Genomic DNA, 20132 nt, shown 5'->3' on the forward strand with positions numbered 1-20132 from the left:
TGCCCGTTTCTTTCCAAATATTGTCAAATATTTCAAGCGTCACAATTAAAACGCCATAGAATTGCCCGTTATTTTCGTTTCTCTTCCTCCGTTCACACTCGTTATCCCAGATTTGTTTCGTGTTTCGACATTTTCCACGTCAGACGCAAAGTCTCCCCTCTCTCTCGTTCTATATCTCTCCCAGAGCTCGTTGAATGAGCAATCGAGAGGGATCATAAATGACGGCGGAGAATCGGAGGAAGGGAGCAACAGCAGAGCTTGACAGAATTTTTCAGCCGCGTCAAACCTTAATTAACCGTTCTCTGAGAGCATTTGCATGTACCTGGGCGCTAGACTTTAACCTACATACACACACGGAACCCTAACATGCCCCACGGCACCGATAATTGGAGGTTAGCCGGGGTCACCGCCGAATTGTTCGTCCATACGTGATTTTACCTACCTTCGAATGACCTGTGCGAATTCTGATTCGATGCTCGATTACGCGAATTTGCTCTACCGGAAGAAATTCTGATTTAATGGATGTACCGGCCGATCAATGCGCTCTCTCTCTCTCTGTATCTGTAGAATCTGATTTCAATGCCTTTTCTTTCTTTCTCAGTTAAATTCGATAGATTTCATCAAATGAAATGCTTCGTAGCAATTATTAAATTCGAGGTTGTACGCAGAGTGTAATTAATTAGACAGCCTAACATTTTCTGCTTTCGCTGAAATTTTAGCTTAATAGCGGTACTGTTTTTTCTTCATCGTGGAACTGAAGTTTTGTAGTTAAGAAGGTGTTGACAGGATGAATTATTCTGGTATCGATTGGGCTTATTCGCTTAACTTATGGACGAGGTGTAGACCAGAAAGTTTGAAACATTTCAGTCCCTGAAAGGAAACGACCTCGCTATATTTCTTCCACTGACTGTTACAAACGTGACTCGAGCGACGCGAAGTGTGAACTGACGTAGAAAAATTAAGAAAACATTAGTGTTAACATCCCCCAAAGCAAGAATTTGCAAATTTACGTTTAAAAGAATTAAATTCGATATGAAGATTTGACCTCCCATTGACCACCCTCTATATACCATTTCCAGAAGCTTCAAGGAAATATTATCAAACGATCGACACTTGGTCAACGAGGAACTCTTCGGAGGATCGTTCGTGGTAGCTTCGCAGGTTCGTTAATTAAACATCAATCACGCAGAAGTGTTGAAACAGTACTGGAAGGAGTAACGTCGCGAAATTATTTTCAAGGATGAACGTCAGACGTTCGATCCGCTAGACACGCGATTCGTAATTTCCTCCTCGGAAGCGGCGGATGATAGAACAGTCGGATGAATAATGGTCGACGCTTCTGACGTCTCCAGCCACGAGCCTAAATGCACGCAGAGGCACGTGCACGCCGTTTGCATGCGGGTGGAAGCGTTAATTACGTTCGAATGTTCCGATGCTCCCGATAGCCTGTGTGTTCGTGACATTCGGCTAACTTCTCCTAATTACTTTCATCCACCGATCCAATTGTTTGCTCCCGACAGCTTTTCCACCAAAATGTCCTCTTCTTCGCTTCTCGACGTCTCGATTCCAACGCGCTCGCCACCAAAATTCTACGCGAACCACCCAAAATAGTAATCCTATTAACACGTTGGCCACCTGTGAACGGAGGGCCTCGAACGTTTAGAACAATTAAAATAAAACGAATATCGTCGACTAAAAATTTCGAACATCGTAGCTAACTGGACATCATTTTGAATAAAAAAAAAAAGTAATAAAGCGTAATATAACACTATGTTTAGAATAATGAAAATTTTGGAAAAAATAGAAAAATCGAGTAAAGAAGAAAATAGAAATGCAAGATTGCACGAACGACACACAATGCAAAAGTAATTCAGGGTATGCGAACTAGGTAGTAGGTAGAGCTCGTAAATAGGACGGCGAGTAACATCGATTTACACGAAGAAAATTCAACGACTCTATTAAAAAGGGAGACTGTAATCGCGGTCTACGTCCGCAGAGAAGATATAGCCAAAGGAGGGTGGATCTCATTAAACCGTGCCGCGTTTTCCCTCGGCCACCTTTTTCTATGCTTAGAAAAGAGCTACGACTCGTCCCAGTTCCTAGAATCATCCGGTATAACAGGGTTCTCGAGCTTTTAGTATATTGGATAACTTAGCGGGCCTCTCTAATTATTTTCACTCGAAGAGACGTGTATACACGTCGAAATAGCGTCGGTACGTTAATTAAACCACGAAAAAGTAGGAAGAAAGAAAGAAAACGATCGTATCGAGACGTGACGATAGATAAAATCGACACCGACGCTTCGCGTCGAAGAGATCGAACGGAAGACGATCGACAGAATTTCATTAACTCCTTCGATTACACTCTCCTTATAATTGGAGCGTGTTAATATGTATATATACGTACGTGTATGTATATCGATTGCATTATTGCATTTCACTGTATATACCGTGTGCAATGGCGTATCGTGGGCTGGCAACGACCTACATGCATCATTCACAGCGACGACAGTGCATGCCCGGTTCGTTAACATTACCGGTAACAATGCCGTGTCGAATTGACTGTATCTCCAGCGTTTATGCACAGGTCACTGTCACCGAGGGGACAAGCATTTAGCTGACAATTAGACGCAACCGTGGCCAACGGCATTGTAACCTGCCCCGCGAGTTCCACGGTATTATCTTAACGAGGATAATTCCACGGGATTCGCGCTATCTATTCCTATCGTTCTACATCGCCCGAGTTTTATCCACTTATCTGTCTTTACAGTTTAGCGTCTTTATCAGCAGGTTTCGTATCCCGGGGGAACGTTAACCCTGCGAAATTTCACTCTTGCGTTTCACCGATACGAATTTCGATTTTTATCGAACGAAGTTTGAAATATTAGAGTTGGAGAATTATTTTACGATGCAGTAGAGACTTTGAGGAGTGCCCTGGAATTTTTTCAGATTTTTTGGAAGCCTAGAACAGTGGAGAAATTAAGCTTGGACGTAATATGCTCGTATATGTATAGTCAAGCTAAGCGAAAGAAAAAAATGACGCGTTGGTAGCGTCAATTACGCTCCCTGTTCGATGTTTCTTACGCTATTCGACAGAAAATAGAACAAAACCTGCAATCGTAAATCATATCCTCTCAACCTCCCTATTAAATAAAAAAAATATCGAAAGCGACGTCAGTTATATTAACTTCGCCCCTTTTCCTTTCTCCAGCCGTCATTTTTTCCCCTCCCAGCAATTTGATCTTTCCATCGACGAAAGCTCCGTCGCACCACCTAGGAAAAGTATCGATCACGGTGGCGCGTGACGGATCGTTCCAGAGAGTACTCTCGAGTCGCTTTAAAATCTCACCAGGTCGTCGATGTTACGTCCACGGTCCATTGTGTTCGCGTGTCCGATGCCGGGGAACACCGAAAAAAGGTGGAACGGTGTCGGAACGCCGCACGGGCTTCGGTTTCCGGTCTCTCCGCGGGGACGAAGCGCGTTCGTCGTCTCTCCCGTTCGAGATCCGGAGAATCCGCACGGACTCGGTTTTAGAGCGGAGGCGCGCATCGACGCGAAACGCCGGCATTTCGAATTCGTGCCGTGAGATGGTGAAATTCCCCGCGGAGATGCAAATCTTAGATACGTTATCGTCGGCTGCGACGTGACTTCCCGAAGGAGAAGCGGAGAAACAAGCTTGGCAACGTCTGCCTCGAACCGCCTCGCCTTCAATCGGTTCATCCGCCTCCGGGATCCTGGTAATTTGAGGCGATTACGCAGTGTATCGGGGAAATCGAAACTGCCGCGACGACTTTATTATTGCGACCGTGATCGAAACTTGTTCACTGGTTAAGAATACTTGTATCTACTCGATTCTTTTTAATTCCAACTTGGGAATTGATGTACGAAGGGTGTTAAAACAGCGTTTCGGTATAGTCGATGGAAGGAAATATAGCGGTGTCGTAAATTAATCCTTACGCGACGACATTCGACTACGCTTGAGTTACGACCTCGATATATTTCTTCCGTTGACTATACATGGACGAGCTAACACCCTGAGTGGGTCGCAAATTTCGCTGACTTCACGACGTGTTCTTCACATGTGTCTAACGTTTCTTTCATTCGAGAATGGGAAATGTAATTTCTCGTTTTAGGAGAATGATTGTTATAAATAAAACTGTGAAATTGTTTTCAGTTACTGCTGTCTTGAAATTTAAAATAAAAAGTCTTTTGCGTAATTATTATGCGACGGTTCGCATAACCCTTTATGGCAATCAACGTGTTAATAAGTTTAATTTTATTCAACACATTACCAACCCAACGACTTGCAATTAAATAAATGTCTAACATTGCTAACAAAATTTTCAGAAAAATGAGTAAAATGAATAATTAAACGACGTATATTACATCTAACAATTTTTTAAAATACTACACGAAAGTAGTACGGTAGAAGATAGTAGATGAACCTAAAAACCGTCGGAAAACGTGATAACACCGAACCGAGAAAAAAAATTCTTAAAAAGTGTTCATAATTTTTCATCCGAATTACAGCAGCTTCCCTTGAAATTTTTCATCCGCAAGTCTGATACTTTAATTCCCGCACTCTCTTCCCAATTTTCCGCCTGTGCATATTCACCGCAGACGTTACCCGCGCATTTTCATTCTCGTGTCGCTAAAACTCGCCCGCGAGGAATTAGTAGAAAAGTGCGCTCCGTTAACGCGCTGATCCTCCCACGAGCAAGCAAACGCTTTCAGTTGAAAAAGCTACCGCCGCTAACCGGCTTTCTTTCCAAACTTTCTTCGACAAACTTAGGAAAAAGCAGAGGTCCTTCGGGTCAGCGTAATTAAACCACGGGAACGTTTTGCACCCCGCCGGGCAAACTGTCGCATTGTTGCAAGTTCGCGGATTTATCTGCGACGGTCGGCGCGAGACACCGCAAACAGAGAACAACTCTCCGTGCGGTAATTTATCACGTCGCCGGTAATATTAATTGGGATCGTTACGAACTGTTTCTCCCAACTACGGAATTCGCGACGTGATTATTCATAGATATCCGTAAAACACACGACGAGTTTCCACCGGAGCCGAAACGTGTAATCGTCGCGATTCGACGAAACAGTTCGGAACACACAGTCGAGGAGGGTATTTTTTCCCTTCTTCTTTTTTCCGACGTTTAGTACGCTGAAAGAGGATCGGAGAAACGTTTTCCTCGTCGTGTTTCCCATTCGCGAAATTTCAAGCTGGGGGATGCCCCGCTATAGTACACGCGGAGGAACAAGAGGTCGCGCGATTCTCCGCCGTTGCGGAAACGACTCAGAAAATCAGTGATAATTCCGAGGGAATCGAGGTACGCTTGGAAACGTTTTATCGACCGCGCTCTGGGACGCTATAAGGCGGCTAAAAAGTTCAAGAGAACCGACCGGAACTTCCCCTTGGGAAAGAAAGTTGCGAGTGCCTGCCGGCGAATCGACCACGAAACTTTTAAAAGGTGGGAAACGCGGCGGCAGCGGCGACGCTGATCTCCGAATGTTTAAAACATCTGAAAGCATTCTTCCTTCAACCTATCGGCCAGCCGTCGTCGCTGCTTCTTTTTTTCTTAAACAACTGCGAAGGTTAAAAGTGGGTCGAGGATTGATGTAACGAGTATCGTGTTAATTGGAATACGTAAGTTCCGACCCAAGCCTGATATAACGTAACGATCGAGAGTATTAATTGAAAGAAAACAGAAAAAATGAAGAAACGAGGCAATTTCCGGGGGTAGATTTGAGATACTCACGGAAACGGGAGCTGTGTGAGGCGTGGCTACTTCCTGCGTGTGGTGAAGTCGACTGGGACTGGGGCTTGACCTTTGGGAAATCTGCCCACGTTGCCAAGAGCCTCCTTTGTTATTGCTGAAATGAAATTAGGACGATCGATTATTGCACATCTCAATTTGTTCGTACGTATGAAATATTTGCGTTCTACGAGGAATAAGGATACTGGAACGAGAGAATGTGTCTCTTCGAAGGAGGAAATAGTTGGAATGCAACGTACAGATTCTCCACGGTGATTCACGTTTTACGCAGGACCTTTGACACGGTCGCGTACAACCCGGGACTTTCACATTAAAGAAGGGGTAAAAATTGTACAGCGATTAGATCGCGCAATAAATTATTATAGGGCAAGACTTGTCATCGTGGACCAGCCAGTGGGATAATATATTACGAGGTTGAAGGTCCTCGCGCGTGATTTACACGTTCGCTCATCGATAATCGCCCTTCGTAGATGTCGATATATTGCGCCAGACAATGATCTATGAGCGGATGATCTATGACCGCGCGATCGAACCCGTAGATTCCTCTTGTTTGCCGATCTTTCGATGAACCGCGCGCGCCTCGATACTACACGCTCGTCGCGTTTCACGAGGAGAAAATCCTCTCTGATTTATAAACTCGTTATCATCGATGCTTTCTATGGGATCGTTAACCGGGTAGCCGGGTGTTTTCTGACAAACTCGCTGCTCCTAGTCTACAGTGGATTCGCGTTGTCCACGACGCATGATCGATTCTACGTAATGTACCTAGAATTATCAGGTTACTATCAGGAGGACTCTACTAACTTGCATAATAGTTTGTTAAGTCTAAAAATTTGTTTCGGAGAAATGTGAGTGAAATTTGCCAGATTACCTACAAAGGATTAAACTAACCCGGAAAATCGAGTAACCACTCGATTAGCTTAAAAATCTGAAGTTCAACCCTCTACCACTAAGATTCCCTATTCGTGCAATCAGGTAACCGACACCGAACTCTCGAACCCGCGGTATAAATTAGAAACTCGAACGTCGTCGCTACTCCTAAGAACGTCTCTCCCGGTGGACGTTAACGAAGAGGACACGTCTCATCCGGACCACTCCCAATCGCGAATCACGAGAAAGGATCCACCGTAGAAAGTCGAATGAATCGATCAACTTCTGTCGCTGTCTCGTGACCCTTGGCTTTCAAACGCGAAGACGACTCGCCTGCCAGTTACAACAAACTCCAAGCATACGGCCGGGAAACCTTCTGAGGAAAGCGAGAAAAAAAGAAAATCACGCTTAGACGTGACACTCTAGACGCGTGCACGCGCCTGTCGTGCCATCACGACGTTGCTCCTTTCGCCATAACTTGACGACCGGTTCGTTCGTCCTGTCGTCTATCGGACGGGTCCATCGTTTATCACACTGTCGATCACCGATAATGACGTACTAGGTCGCGCAGTGAAAGCATCGTGGGAAATTCATTTACCCGCTCGCGTGCCCCGAAACGAAACGAGGCGTCAGAAATGCAAGGTTCGACAGAGGCGGCTATAAGGTGGAATACACGATTAACGCCATTAACGTCTGACTTCGTAAGCTTTCACGCAGCACAGACAGAGGAGACAGAGTGAAGAAGACGGCGGGATTTCACACGGAAACCTTGTTATCCGTCCAAGGATTTTTACGCGTTCCGAGGCCGAGGGCAATTTGTACGTGGGACCGATTCTAAACGGTCAGATGAACACCATCGGTGTAATTTATTTAACGGCGTAACAGCGTGTTTCGACGAGGTCAGACGTGTTGGCCTCGTATCGACGCTCCCTGGTTTAATATTTGCTGGAAATGTGTGTAGAAAGAGAGAGAGGTAGAGAGAATCGCTGTCTCTGTCGTTTCGGAAATTGAGACATCGAAACGTCGTCTAATGAATCGCACACTAATACTCTCTCTCTCTCTCGAGTGTAGATATTAGCAACTCTCTGGCGCGGCAATTCAACGAACGCGTGGATTTCTCGTCGTGAACACCACACATACACACACGCGGCTAATCCTGTCGTTATCAAGAGTGTCGTAATCATCGGCTTGCATGACACACACGTACGTGTGTGTGTGTGTGGAACGAGGTTCTGGTGTTGGGCCGGTTTTCGCGTAGAAAGTGCAAGGAACTCGGTCAATATTTCCAAGGCTGATGGAAACGAGACGGTTTCCGCGCGCCAACGTCACGAAACCGCCGAGAATTCTAGATAAATATCTCCTGTGGCATACGATGGTCGAAACTACACACGAGTTTCTACTTACGCGACGCATGAATCTCTTTTCCCCTCGACGCACGTTTCTCCGTCGAAACGCGCGCACTTCGGGGTTGGTCCGGTCTTTGCATAGCAACGTTTGAATCATAGATCGTGATACGACGTTAATTTTATCTTCAGGTTTGATCGATTTATGTAACACAGTTATTCCATCTTTTTTCCACCACGACCAGGAATGTTACTTTTATCTGATACGCACCCACGCGCCCTAATAGCGCGGATACAACACCGAAAGGACAGGCTTTTGACGTCTATTGGGAGATTGGGATCGATCTTCTCTCCCTCGAGTAACTTCTATCTACAGACCTTGAATGAAGACGTCGTGGAACAGACGAAAGGACGAGATATAGGAAGAAAAGTAATTGGTATGTTAATTTGGAAAAAAATGATTCGGCAGGAAGCGAAGAGTTTTCAATAATTCAACACAATTAGGCGTTTCTACGTTCGGCAGATTTTTCAAAGAAACACGAGTTTAAGCTTAATTACAGCACTTCGCAGCAGCCTATTTGACGTAACTACTTCTGCTAACAAGGGAAGTCGTAAATGTCGGTGACAGGAATCTCCTCGACTAGCTCTCCGCGCCATTATAAATTCTCACATATACTACTTATTTCGAAGTGAAGCCTTCCTGGCTTCTTTCCCCTTGAAGACACTCGTTCAGCCGATCGTCTTTTACCATTAATCTACCTAAGTGCCAACGTAAACTCGGATTAGACAGGCTGCAAATTTATCCTTCAACGCTGACAATATTTACGAACGACATTTCGCACTCGAGTCACCGCTGTTATCGCGCGATCAAATTTTGACAATGTCCAATTTGCACAGTCCTCCGTGTACGCTAGCTCTCATCGCGCTGTTAGCACAGACACGTAGATTTACCTTGAAAAAGAAAAAAAAACTCAGCCTGGAATGCAACTATGCGCGAGTTACAATTGATTCGTGCAAACGCATTTGATCCAAATTTCTCACTCCCTCTCCGACAAAACTCGCAATTCTAACATTTCATCGCCGCTCTTTTCTTTCTGTGAAACATCGAGAAGCTCGTTAGTTCCACGACGTGGCTTCGGCCACTTTTCTCTCTCGCCGCAGAGATACAGTCGTATAAATAAACACGCTAGCGAAAATAAACGGAGACGAAAGAATCACGAATCCCTAAATTCGTTACGTTATCCCGGGAGAGATCGGCGACAAAAGGTCGAAAAAGAGGGTGTGAATTATGGAAAGCGCAATCAAGGAACGAAATCTGGGGGAACCTAAGGTTCATCCTTTATTTATTCCAATCTCTTCGTTCACCGGTTCGGAGAAACTGAGTGTGAAATGCGAAAAGCTGACTGAAACTGCCTGTAAGGGTTAAAGAAAGAAGGGCTGTGTGTTAAAAAGCGAAATTTATTCGATGCCCTCGTATATCCAAGCATTTCGACCCTCGCTTTGCAACCTGTCTTCTCTCTCTCTCTCTCTTTTTCAATCGACTTTTCGCCCCGTGCCGTGCCACCGCGCTGAATAAATCGATGCGCCCCGGGCAAATAAACAATCGTATTTATCGCCCTAGGCCCACGTGGGTGCGCTGTTACGAGCCGCAAGAACCGGTCGTAAAATCTTACCGGTTCCGCAATACGGCTTCTCTCATCCAACCGCGACGCGCAACAGTATATGTATACCCTCGAATGTTTTCTTTCTTAGCGTCTTAGTTTTGTCCGTGTCCACAACTAGTCACCAAGTTTCACCGTCACTCACGCCTGGGCTCCTCACCTTCCAACTCTTTTACACAGTCATAAGACAAAGTTCATCTTCCTCGAATCTTTAAACAGCCCTATTTCTTCACCCTCCAGTCACTCTGTGTGTTGTCATCCGCACGTCAGTTTTAATAAAGTTTCTTTATGTCTCTAACGTCGATCCTTGATTGCTCCGATTTCGAACCCTTTCGCTGCGACAAATTTTGGCACACAACGCGCGTCACAGATTCAGATGTTCCGCAACGACCGCAAAATCGTTTCGTTTGAAACAGTGCAAAGAATAAAATTAAGGCTTAAATTAACCCTTTGGAGGATTCGAGATACCGATCTTTTATGAACATATAACTAGGTCGCTATTCTAATTTTCTTTCAAAATTCTCTTTCTTCGAAATATAAGTAAGTATAATATAATATACAGAGCCAACTATTTTTATTATTCAAAAATTTGTGCGTTACAGGTTGTGTTCATAGTGTTCTGTCGTCCTCAAAGGGTTAATACAAAAGTGCGCCGCAAAAGTGCAAAAGGGTTAGTACAAAACAAAATTTTTTAAACCACCTGTAGTCGTCGATAGCAGCGAAAGGGTTAAGCGTTACCCCAATACCCGCCCTCGGTTTCGAGAAATTCAGGCAAAGTACGTTCTCGAGGTCTTCCATCCGCGTTTTAAATTCACTCGAGACACCCCAACCGAGACACCTAAAAATTCTCGTCACCGTTAACTGCCGGTATCTGGCCTGGATGACACCGTGAAATCGATAATTGCCAACTTGGTGCCACTCGTTTCCACAGGAAATTTATAATATTCGCGGACGTGTAGCCACGGCGGACAAGCGATGAGTCTGTCTGCACGCCAGGGGAAAAAAGGAATCGAACCGTCATTCGAACTGGACCCACTCTCGTTTACTGGATGACTCTGGTGTGTAACCAATTCGAGCGTGCCGCTGGAAACGTCTGTCGTTAGCAGGTTTATCGGGAAATTCGGACGTTCCTATTTTTTCTCTTCGTATTTGCAGTGTTACACATATTCTGGTAGCCTTTGCTCGAAAACGAGGAAATTCGGGGAAGGAAGGTCGACGAACGAGCGCGTGGAATAAATTAATCAAACGTGAGATGTTTCGTGTTATTCTTCGATTCTATCGAACGCAGTTAGCTGCAGTTAACTGAATTACAGAACGAATTTGAACGGTAAAATTGAAACGTTCCAGAGCGATACGTTATTCTGAAATACACGCACTTTTAAGTGTAACAGACGTTTATTGCGTGAATCGAGAGGGGGAAATGTAGCCGTTGGAAAACAACGGAAGTTTCACTCAGACTCGAAAGAAATATTTGGCAGGTCGTTTTTTCTGCGAATTGAAAGGAAGAAAGAATTTTTGCAAGCGAACGTGCGCACGAGATTCGATTTACCTTTGGTAAGAGAAATTTTTCTCTGTTTGCCCAGTTTCTTTTGCTATTTTTCTCTCCCTTTGAGTCGCGTTTCTAAAAGGCTGCTCAATTAATCCGTTCGAATGTAACATAATTGCAAAATCCAATTCACAAGTGTGTATTCCACGGAAGCTCGCTTTTCCCGGCAGTTTCAAGGATACCGGATCGTTGGAACGAAATTACGCTACTTATCAATTCATGTTTACCGGTCAAACAACACCTATATTATGCCGTCTTGTGAAACCTCTTTGACGTAACGCAATTCAACGGACTTGTTTTTAATAATTAGTCATACTTTCTAACGACTCTTTCGAACCGCAGTGGCACACATTCCACCCGTGGCCAGTCGCTTTTTTCATCTCTGGCGCACACACGCACAGACAGACAGAATGAAATCCTCGAGGTCGTATTCCGAAAAGTAGAACATTACGCGCGCGAGCTAATTAAATTCGAACAGCAGCAAAGTGGGGGGCGTGTAACTCGCGTAATATGCAAACGAGTGGTCACATTGACATTCGTTTCGCTGATCAAATTAAACTACCTCTCGACGTCCATTTAATATGAACAAGTCACCTCGACGAAATCTACGAGTCGAGCACGAACTTTTCCTCCTACCGGGTGATTTCTGGGGTTGTGTTTTATCGCCGACACGGATACGGAGACATAAATCTCCGACAGTCATAAATCACCCGGGACGACGAGAGTGTCGAAAAGACAGGGACATAGAATCGTGTTCTTTCTCTCTTCGCGTGAAATGAGAAAAAAATTCGGATTCGATCACGCGCAGGATATCGAGGAATTTTCGCCCAAGAGCGACGCCGAAGAAATTTTCGTACCGCGAGATCGTGACAAATGCTCGCGCCGCGAGCTTAAAAACGCGCAAGCACGAGAAACTTGGGAGAATTTTCGTCAAATCGAACGCTTACCGATAACAGTACTAAATATCGCCAGGCTACTTTCGTATCGCGAAATTACCACGTCGACAAATCATTCCCAAGTTACACGTTGGTCTATCGGCAAATTGCCCCGTTCTCTGGATCACGATACTCGACAAATTTCCAACTCACGACAAATCTCGAACCGCCAAGGATCGGCGCGATTTTCGGGCTGTGCGATCGCGATAACTCGGAATTTATCGGCGGATTAAGGACCTAGAGAGAACGTGACGCGAGCGATTCGAGCTTGGAAACCGATTGAATTTCTCTCCTTCCCTTTTCTTCCTCTTTCTTTCCGTTCTCAAGACTCGGCGAACGCCGCCTTTCCCGGAGAGGCCAGAGTAACGAAGTTTATAAACACGTCACGGGGAACCCAGACGATCGTCGCGACTAAGTGATAACGCGGCCAGGGTGTGGATACAATGTCCTGCGAGCCTGAATGCGTTCCCGTGAAAGTTGATACGGCCCTGCTGCGCGATGAGTGACCCTCCTTCGCTACACGACTATTGAATTTCAATTTGCGATATCATCGTCTAATTAATACGATCCTCTTCTAGCGCGTATCTTGACTTCCCCACGGTCTATTACCTCCGACGAACGCTGACAGAAGGTGTTTCCGTGTGCAACACGCGTGTTTCCATCGATCGACGGTCCAGATTTCAACGCGAGAGGAAATTTTTCAGAGTTGTCAAACGTGCATTGTGCGACTGTAGCTGTAACCTGGTGCACAAAGACAGAGGAATTTAGGTGATCCGTCATTTACCAAGGTTTTCCACCGCGCTTCCTCCGACTCTCGATCCATTTAACCGTTTGTCAACGAGAGTCTACTGGAAAGTTTCTCCTCTTTTTTCCATCGCAGAGACAACGAAAACGCGTACCTCCGCGGTAGTTCTCGACTTCGAGGCGCAGGTTAGAAACGCTCGGTGGCGCGAATAAATTGGAAATAACCTGGAAAAGTGTGGAGAAAAAGCGTCGGTGTGTGTGTACTCAGCTCACGTCGCGATCCTTAGCAACATTTTCCGCAAATACACCGCGGTGGTCGTTTGGGTTGAAATATTTGGTCGAAAAGCAGCTCGAAAGCTCCGTGGGTGCTTTACGGAGAAATTGGAGCTTGGGGAAAAAAAGAAGAAAAGTGTTCGAAGTATTCTGTCTGGATTGGCGGAGGAAAAAAAAAAAAGCTAACGCACAAGCACGCGACTCGTTCGATACGGAGGAACGGGACGCATCGACAGGACGAGGAGACGTGCGGAGCAGCCGTAAATCGTTCGTGATGCATTTTCGCGTGTAAAGTGCAATCCTATTTGCCAATTCATATTCATGACGGCACGCTGCAATCATGCATGGCATGCTTTCAATAATACCCGAATAATCTGACGTTCGGATCGGTCTCTACGCACGAACAATGACACTTAACGAGTGTTCGCCGTTTCGCAGCTGGCTTTGCAGCGTATAGTCGGTGGAAGAAATGTCGCGGGAGTAAGATAGATTGGGTGTCGAAGTTTGCGTGTTCGAAAATAGAGAAATCGACGAATAAGGGTTGGAAACCTCCGTCAGAGCAATTTTGGGCAAAAGTTGTTTCTAATCTTTGATTCGACGAATAAGAAGGTGAGAATAAAACGACGAAGAATATATTGGTTTGTCGACTGAAAACTTTGAAATAAATAACATCCTGCGTTTCTTTTTTTAGAATTTTTTATTTCTGTCTGCGGTATAGATCTTCACTCCTCGTCCACTTGTGAGTTTCCATAACCTCAAATTTGTTATTTCTGGCACGTTCAGGAATGAAAAACACGATGTTGCGCATTTTACATCAAGAAAATGTCTCTGTTCTGCACAAAGCGTTGTAGGTTCCAACGCAACGTCGGTCAGGTTCAACAGCTTATAAACCACGGTACACTCTTTAGGGTGAAAAAAAAATTGTACAAGTGTGCAGATATAAAGGAGGACTGTGTAAATTGCTCTGGATATTACGAGCTCGTATGGATCGACTCGGTAGCCGATAAAAGGTTGAAAGCACGCTCGACCATCGTTTAAGAAGGCATTTCCAAGTGTAATTACAATAAATTCGGCAACGTTTGCCCGGCTCGTAACGTTCCGTCTTGTTTCGTGGAATACCTACACGATCCCAGGAATCGAGAAGCGTCAGGAATCCTTTGCCGCTTTTCGCAAACATTCTGACTACATGCAAACACGCGTAACACGATTTCTCGCTCGCGAGAGCAGTGAGAGAGAAAAAAATAGAGGCTGGAACGGTTCCAAAATCGAGCAAAAAAGAAACAGAGAGAGAGAAGAAATAGCAGGTCGTTGCAGCTGTATATACCTGGAATCGCGTCCACCATTTTGTTCTCCCTCCCGGTCCATTTTTCTTTTGCTCTGTTTTTCATTACCCAGAAAACAGCTGGACTGTGAAATAAACTTTTCCGTGGTATTCTTGAAGCTATTGACACGTTGGCGAACGAGCGTTCCGGGGATAAACAAAGTTTCCTAGCCGCGGTTCGAGCGATACCAATGTCACGAACGAAACAGCCGGATATTATCTGACGTGGAAATCAAAACGAGAGAGAGAGGGAAAAAAGTAATTTCGGGTATGTGAAAAAGATTGTTCCGCAGGAAAAAAATGGATGGAAACTGGGGAAAAAAATCATGCCGACCAACGATCGATCTCAATTTTTTCTCTTTTTTTTTGTTTCGTTACTATGTAGTTTGGAGAAGGGAAACATCGGATCCATCGAGAGCGACACATCTCACGCGCTCATCTCCCGAAATTCATGTCCTGGACAAACTTCGTAACGATTTTACCGGATTAAGTCTCCTCCGTGTGCTAAGCGGATTAACAGTTTGAATCAGTCGTTGAACCGTGTTCAACGGCAGTTCGTGTCGCAACTCGGCAAGTTGTATTCTTTCCGCGACATCTCCACGGGGGACACACCGACTGCACAACCTCGCTTTACGCTACTCCAAGGAACTACGGAACGAGAGTCCCTCGTTTCCACATTTTTTACGGAGCTCCTTGGATAATGGCGTGCCCTTTACGCTGGTCCATTTACGTTACACGTTGCTACCGTCGCGGATCGTTAATTTTCTGCTTGACGTTTTAGCGGATCGATTAAAAAGAGGATAGAAGGCTATAGTAGAGACCGAATATATTCGTTCGCCATGGTCATTCTTTCTACATCGCATTTTCACATTAGAGCTTCGAGAGATCAACTTCATAGGAAAGATTCTACAGGGAGACTGTTAACTCCTTAATCCATGATTTTTGTTTTACTATATATCTAAGAGTCAGCCATTTACTATTTTAGTCTTGTATCAGGTGAAAAAAGATAACGTATCACGGATTAATCATTTTAATAATCCTCAGTCCTACAACTTTCATTTGTATTATTAAAATAATGTATATAAAATTTGACAAGAGAAATAGAAATAAATTTGCAAACGTTTAACTCTCCATAGGCGATCTAAAACGAAAGTTAGGATTATAATTAATTTTTCTTGCTGATATAACTATTCTTGTCTCATTTTCACCAGAATTTCTGTCACAAGTGCCTGACACGTTGAGAAAACCTGACACACTGAACTGAAAAACGAAAGGAAACGGCCTTGACCGGCCAATATATCTGGTCTCTACTATAGCCTGCGCTACCTCGCGTTTCCCGGGCTTTCTTATATGTAAACAGAAGATCAGCATTTGTGAAAATGTGGAAATTAAACAGTAACAGGCTGGAATTAATTCGTCTTCTCTATATACCCACATATGAAGTAGAATGTTTGTCTGCGTGTTGAAATTAAAGAGAAATTGCGGAGTGCCCAGGTTTCACATATTTTTTATGTATTTTCTGCGTGGTCCTAGAAAGTACCTATACAAAATTTGGTCTAGATCGGCCAAAAGATTTTACACGTCGATAACGAACATCTAAACGGTAACCAGAGAAATTAAAAACACGTCTAAACGTTTCCACTCACGATTTTTCAACGATCTACCAATTTCCCCACCAACATCGATCATTTTCACGGGAAACGTTCTTCTTATTTATAGGAGAATTGAACATTTCATTATTCTGTCTCGAATTACGAGATCGAATTAAAAGATCGCGGCAAAATTTCGCCCCGCTACTCGCAGCGGTTTTAAATAAGTGCACCGGCGAAACCGAACGTGCATAAAAATGATAGCTGCTCCATCTCGTTCCGCGAGGATCGTTTTGTTCGAATTTACGCGGCCGTCCCACACACACGCTCGTTTCTTTCCTTGAAAATGTGTTAGACCGAATCAATTCCGCGGAACTTTATTTCCGGCCGATACGTAAAACAGGATTCAACGATTCCCCCTATAATCTCTCCTAGCGATGTTCCGACACCGAATCGCTATACGGGAAGATATTCTTCAGGTAACGACTCAGAGTAACGGAAGCTGTTCACCATAGAAGAAGAAGAGGAAGAGGAAGAGGAGGAGGAAGAGCAAGGAACAAGTTGACAAGGACGAGGAGTCAACGACGACGAAGGGATAAATACAGTTTTCGACATTATCCTGACGAAATATTGTTAAGACTAAAAGCCCTTACAGAATCTATTACTTCAGTTCATCTTTTTCGGAAACACTAAATGTGGACATACAATATTTGTGGAGGAGGAGGAGGAAGAGGAAGAGGAGGAGAGGAGGAGGAAGAGGAGGAGAGGCCGGCGAATATAGATGTTCCCATAGCGATTCGATCCGAAAGATTCTATATCGCGAAACAGACGGAAGCCTAGGGTTCTTCAACTGCTCTCAGATTCGTCGATAAAAATAGCGGCGTGTGAATCGTTCTGTCGTTTATCACAGAACCTATCACATCGTTCCTGTTTTTGTCCATAATTAAAAATGTCGTCCCTCGAAACAAATTGCACACGCTTCTATCCTCCTGTCGCGTGAATACGTAATGAATCCACCGGAAGAAAACTCGTTCCAACGTTGGAAACATGTCTGACTTCTCAATTCCTACGATGATGAAGCAAAAAACAGCACACTAGCGTGGTTCGATCAGCGGTAATTTGAATGGAAGTTACCGTTTCATCTACAGCGCCACATATTCTTCGTGGAACACAGCTCAGTCGCGAATTAAAGAACATGTCAGAAGAAGAAGAAAGGAAAATTCTTGATATTGCGTCAACGTCGTCTTCAAAAGACGAGAGAAGACGACGTCTCTTCTTCTTCTTCTTCCTCGTCTATCTTTTCCCTGCACGTATTATTTTCTCTTCTGTCGGTGGAAGGTCATTGTCAGGGAAGAAAAGGGAAACGGCGGCGGAGCAATCAGGCGGCCGTACAAATGGGTAGCAGGAAGGAAGGAAAGGCAGGCTCGAAGGAATAATGAAAAAGAAAGTAAGAGAAGGCAGAAAGAACGGAGGCCCGAGCGAATTCCAAGGCTCGACGACGTCGACGACGAAGAGGACGCGTAGGGCAAGGTGCTTTTTTCTAAGGCCATGTTCACACGGAACGGAAGCTCCTTGTATCGCGTTCTCTCGCAGTTCTCGGAAAGGTCTCGAGTGTTGCCTTTGTTTTTACGATAACGTCGCGTCTCGGTGGCTTCTCTTCATACCTCGCATCTATTTCACCTGTTAGGTGTGCATTTTTCTTGACGGATACACGTCGATTTGAAATTTTATAAAAAAAAGTCGTTCGGAGAATAGTTACTAACACGGATATATACGTTAGAGAAGTTTGAATTGTGAAGTAGAGGTGAAACGTGAAAAGTGTCTCGCAGGGACGATAAAACGTATCTGATTTTCATTTCCCCGTTTCTCATCCGTGGCACAGGAGCTTTTATACGGAAGCTCGATCTGTAAGTTAAGTCAAACTGAAGTTACTGCTTTTCACGAGTTAAATGGAACAAATCCGTTCGGCCGGAAAGGATTTAGATTGCAAAGAGACACGTCGGATCAGAGGTTTTCAACCTATCTCTGTCTCTCATCTTTTTTCTCTTTTTTCCCCACGAAATCGACGGGGCGGTCACGTTACACAGCGATCCGGCTGAAGCAAATCGCGAAGAAAATTGCATTAAATTTAGAAACGATCCGGCAGTTCGAATTTCGCGATCGAATCGAACCAGCGGGCCGATCTGTCTGTCCGATCGGGGGAAAAATCCTGATGAAATCCTCTTCGATTAGTTCGTATGTTTTCGTCTGCCTCGTGCGTAAATGGAAACAATGGATTACGCAATCGAATCGATGGAAACAATGGTTCGGAGCTTGAAACGAACGTCGATCGTTCCACGTTCGGAAAAAAATCTCTTTTCGACCATTCGTCAAAATGAATCTCGCATGAAAAGCGACCTAACGATTCGCTGGTCCCGTTTAAAAAAAAAAAGAAGAAGAAAGAAGAAAAAACCCCTCTTTTTCTCTTTCCTTTCTCTCGCAGCTTTCTTTCTACACTCGCGATGTTTCTTAATTATCGGCCCTGTTATTTGTCTCGAGGCCTGGTTGAGAATTGCTGTGTTAAAGGGTGGCACAGAGGTGCACTTGTTTCTTCTCTTCGCGACTACAGGCATTAATCTCAATTCTTTGACCCCGACCCCGATGCACAAACGATTTCAAGCGGCGAAAGAGGTCGCGTGCAGCTGCGGGCTTCGAATTATTCTCCATAGATTAAAATCCCTTTTCTCCGTGGATCGACGATGCGTCAGAAGGAAGGAACAATCGCGAAGCAATCGGGGGAAAGTCTATCATCGATCGGATCGATAGCTCTGGCTCTCTGTTCGAATTCTCTTCACTTCGTTCGGCTCGCATACCTCCACACCACTTTGTACCTCTCGATATCCTCTCTCTTCCTCGTTGGTTAACGTGGAGATGATCGAAGAAATAATTCGAGAGACACGTTAGGGTCTGTAGATACCATCTTAAGGACTGGCTCATCCCTCGCGACACGATCACGTCGATTATCGGGTCACGAGATTTCAATAATGGAGAACTTCGACTCGTGAAATACCAATATCGAGGCCCTACTATGACAGAATTCGATACTCATAACCGCCGGATCGTGGAACAGCGATACCGACAATTCCAGGTCCCGTAAGGTCGCGACGCTGGTAAGTTAGAACTCGTGACATTAGCCTGACGAATAGAAAAGTCATCCAGACCTGAATTCCAAGTTTTCGACTGGTTCGATTCGTTTCCAGAGTAGAGAATCTATGTCAGGGAGATATAGCTCCCTAGCTTGCACAACTTGATATCACGATAGTACACCAACGCCTGATACCTTCTATTTAAAGTCCTTGTGCTCGATTTCGAGTTTGCGACTCGAATAGTATCAAGGTCCTGGTGAAAAGTTTCGACGAATAACCAGTTCCTCGATCCAACACTTTGCACCAATTTCCACCGGAAACTTGGAATTCGTCGTTCGAATACGCGTACACACCTCTTTCGGCGGGGAAGGTTTTCTGGCCTGTTTTATCGCAGTTCGTGTTGGCCCGAGGACTCTAAGGAACCAAAAACAGTCGAAATGTCGTCGCCAACCACTCCAAGGACCGCCACAAAAGTTTACATAATTCCATTCAACGGTACATTCTTTATTTACCAGATCACGCGTATTTCCACAGTTGCTATTATCGAACAAACACCCTATCAACTCTTCACGATCGTATTTTCCGTAGGCATGTCAGTCGTACTGGTCGTAATTATTTTTTGGTACCGCGCACTCCTTCAAATATTGCCCAAAAACGTCTAAATTTCATTCAAAAGAGTTTCTTCAAACTATATACATAATTATTCTCATTTCTTCTCCGTTTCGGCAGGCAAAGGGCGTCCAACGAAGCGTTCAGAATCTAAAAACGCCTTGCCAGAAATATTCCAGAGTTCGACCACAAGGAGTCAACACTACCTCTTGCTTTACCACAATCGTTTAATACTTCCAACAAAACTCGACAAAGCTACATCTCGAAATCTCCAAAATTTGCCCGCGTGATTTCACCCGAGACTATCCGACCACGTTACCGCGCGCAGTACACAAAGACGGA

The 20132-nt window shown here is 44.6% G+C and overlaps 1 protein-coding gene across 1 annotated transcript in view; it reads right to left on the reverse strand.

Moving 5' to 3' along the window:
* The window catches only part of LOC108573547, a 123542-nt gene that overhangs the window by 20989 nt on the left and 82421 nt on the right, over positions 1 to 20132 (reverse strand). The window contains exon 9 of the mRNA XM_017936010.1: positions 5757 to 5857. Coding sequence (XP_017791499.1) covers positions 5757 to 5857 — 101 coding nt within the window. The remainder of the gene's footprint in view (positions 1 to 5756; positions 5858 to 20132) is intronic.

Source organism: Habropoda laboriosa, unplaced genomic scaffold (assembly GCF_001263275.1).
Source record: "Habropoda laboriosa isolate 0110345459 unplaced genomic scaffold, ASM126327v1 scaffold148, whole genome shotgun sequence".
NCBI classification, from domain to species: domain Eukaryota; kingdom Metazoa; phylum Arthropoda; class Insecta; order Hymenoptera; family Apidae; genus Habropoda; species Habropoda laboriosa.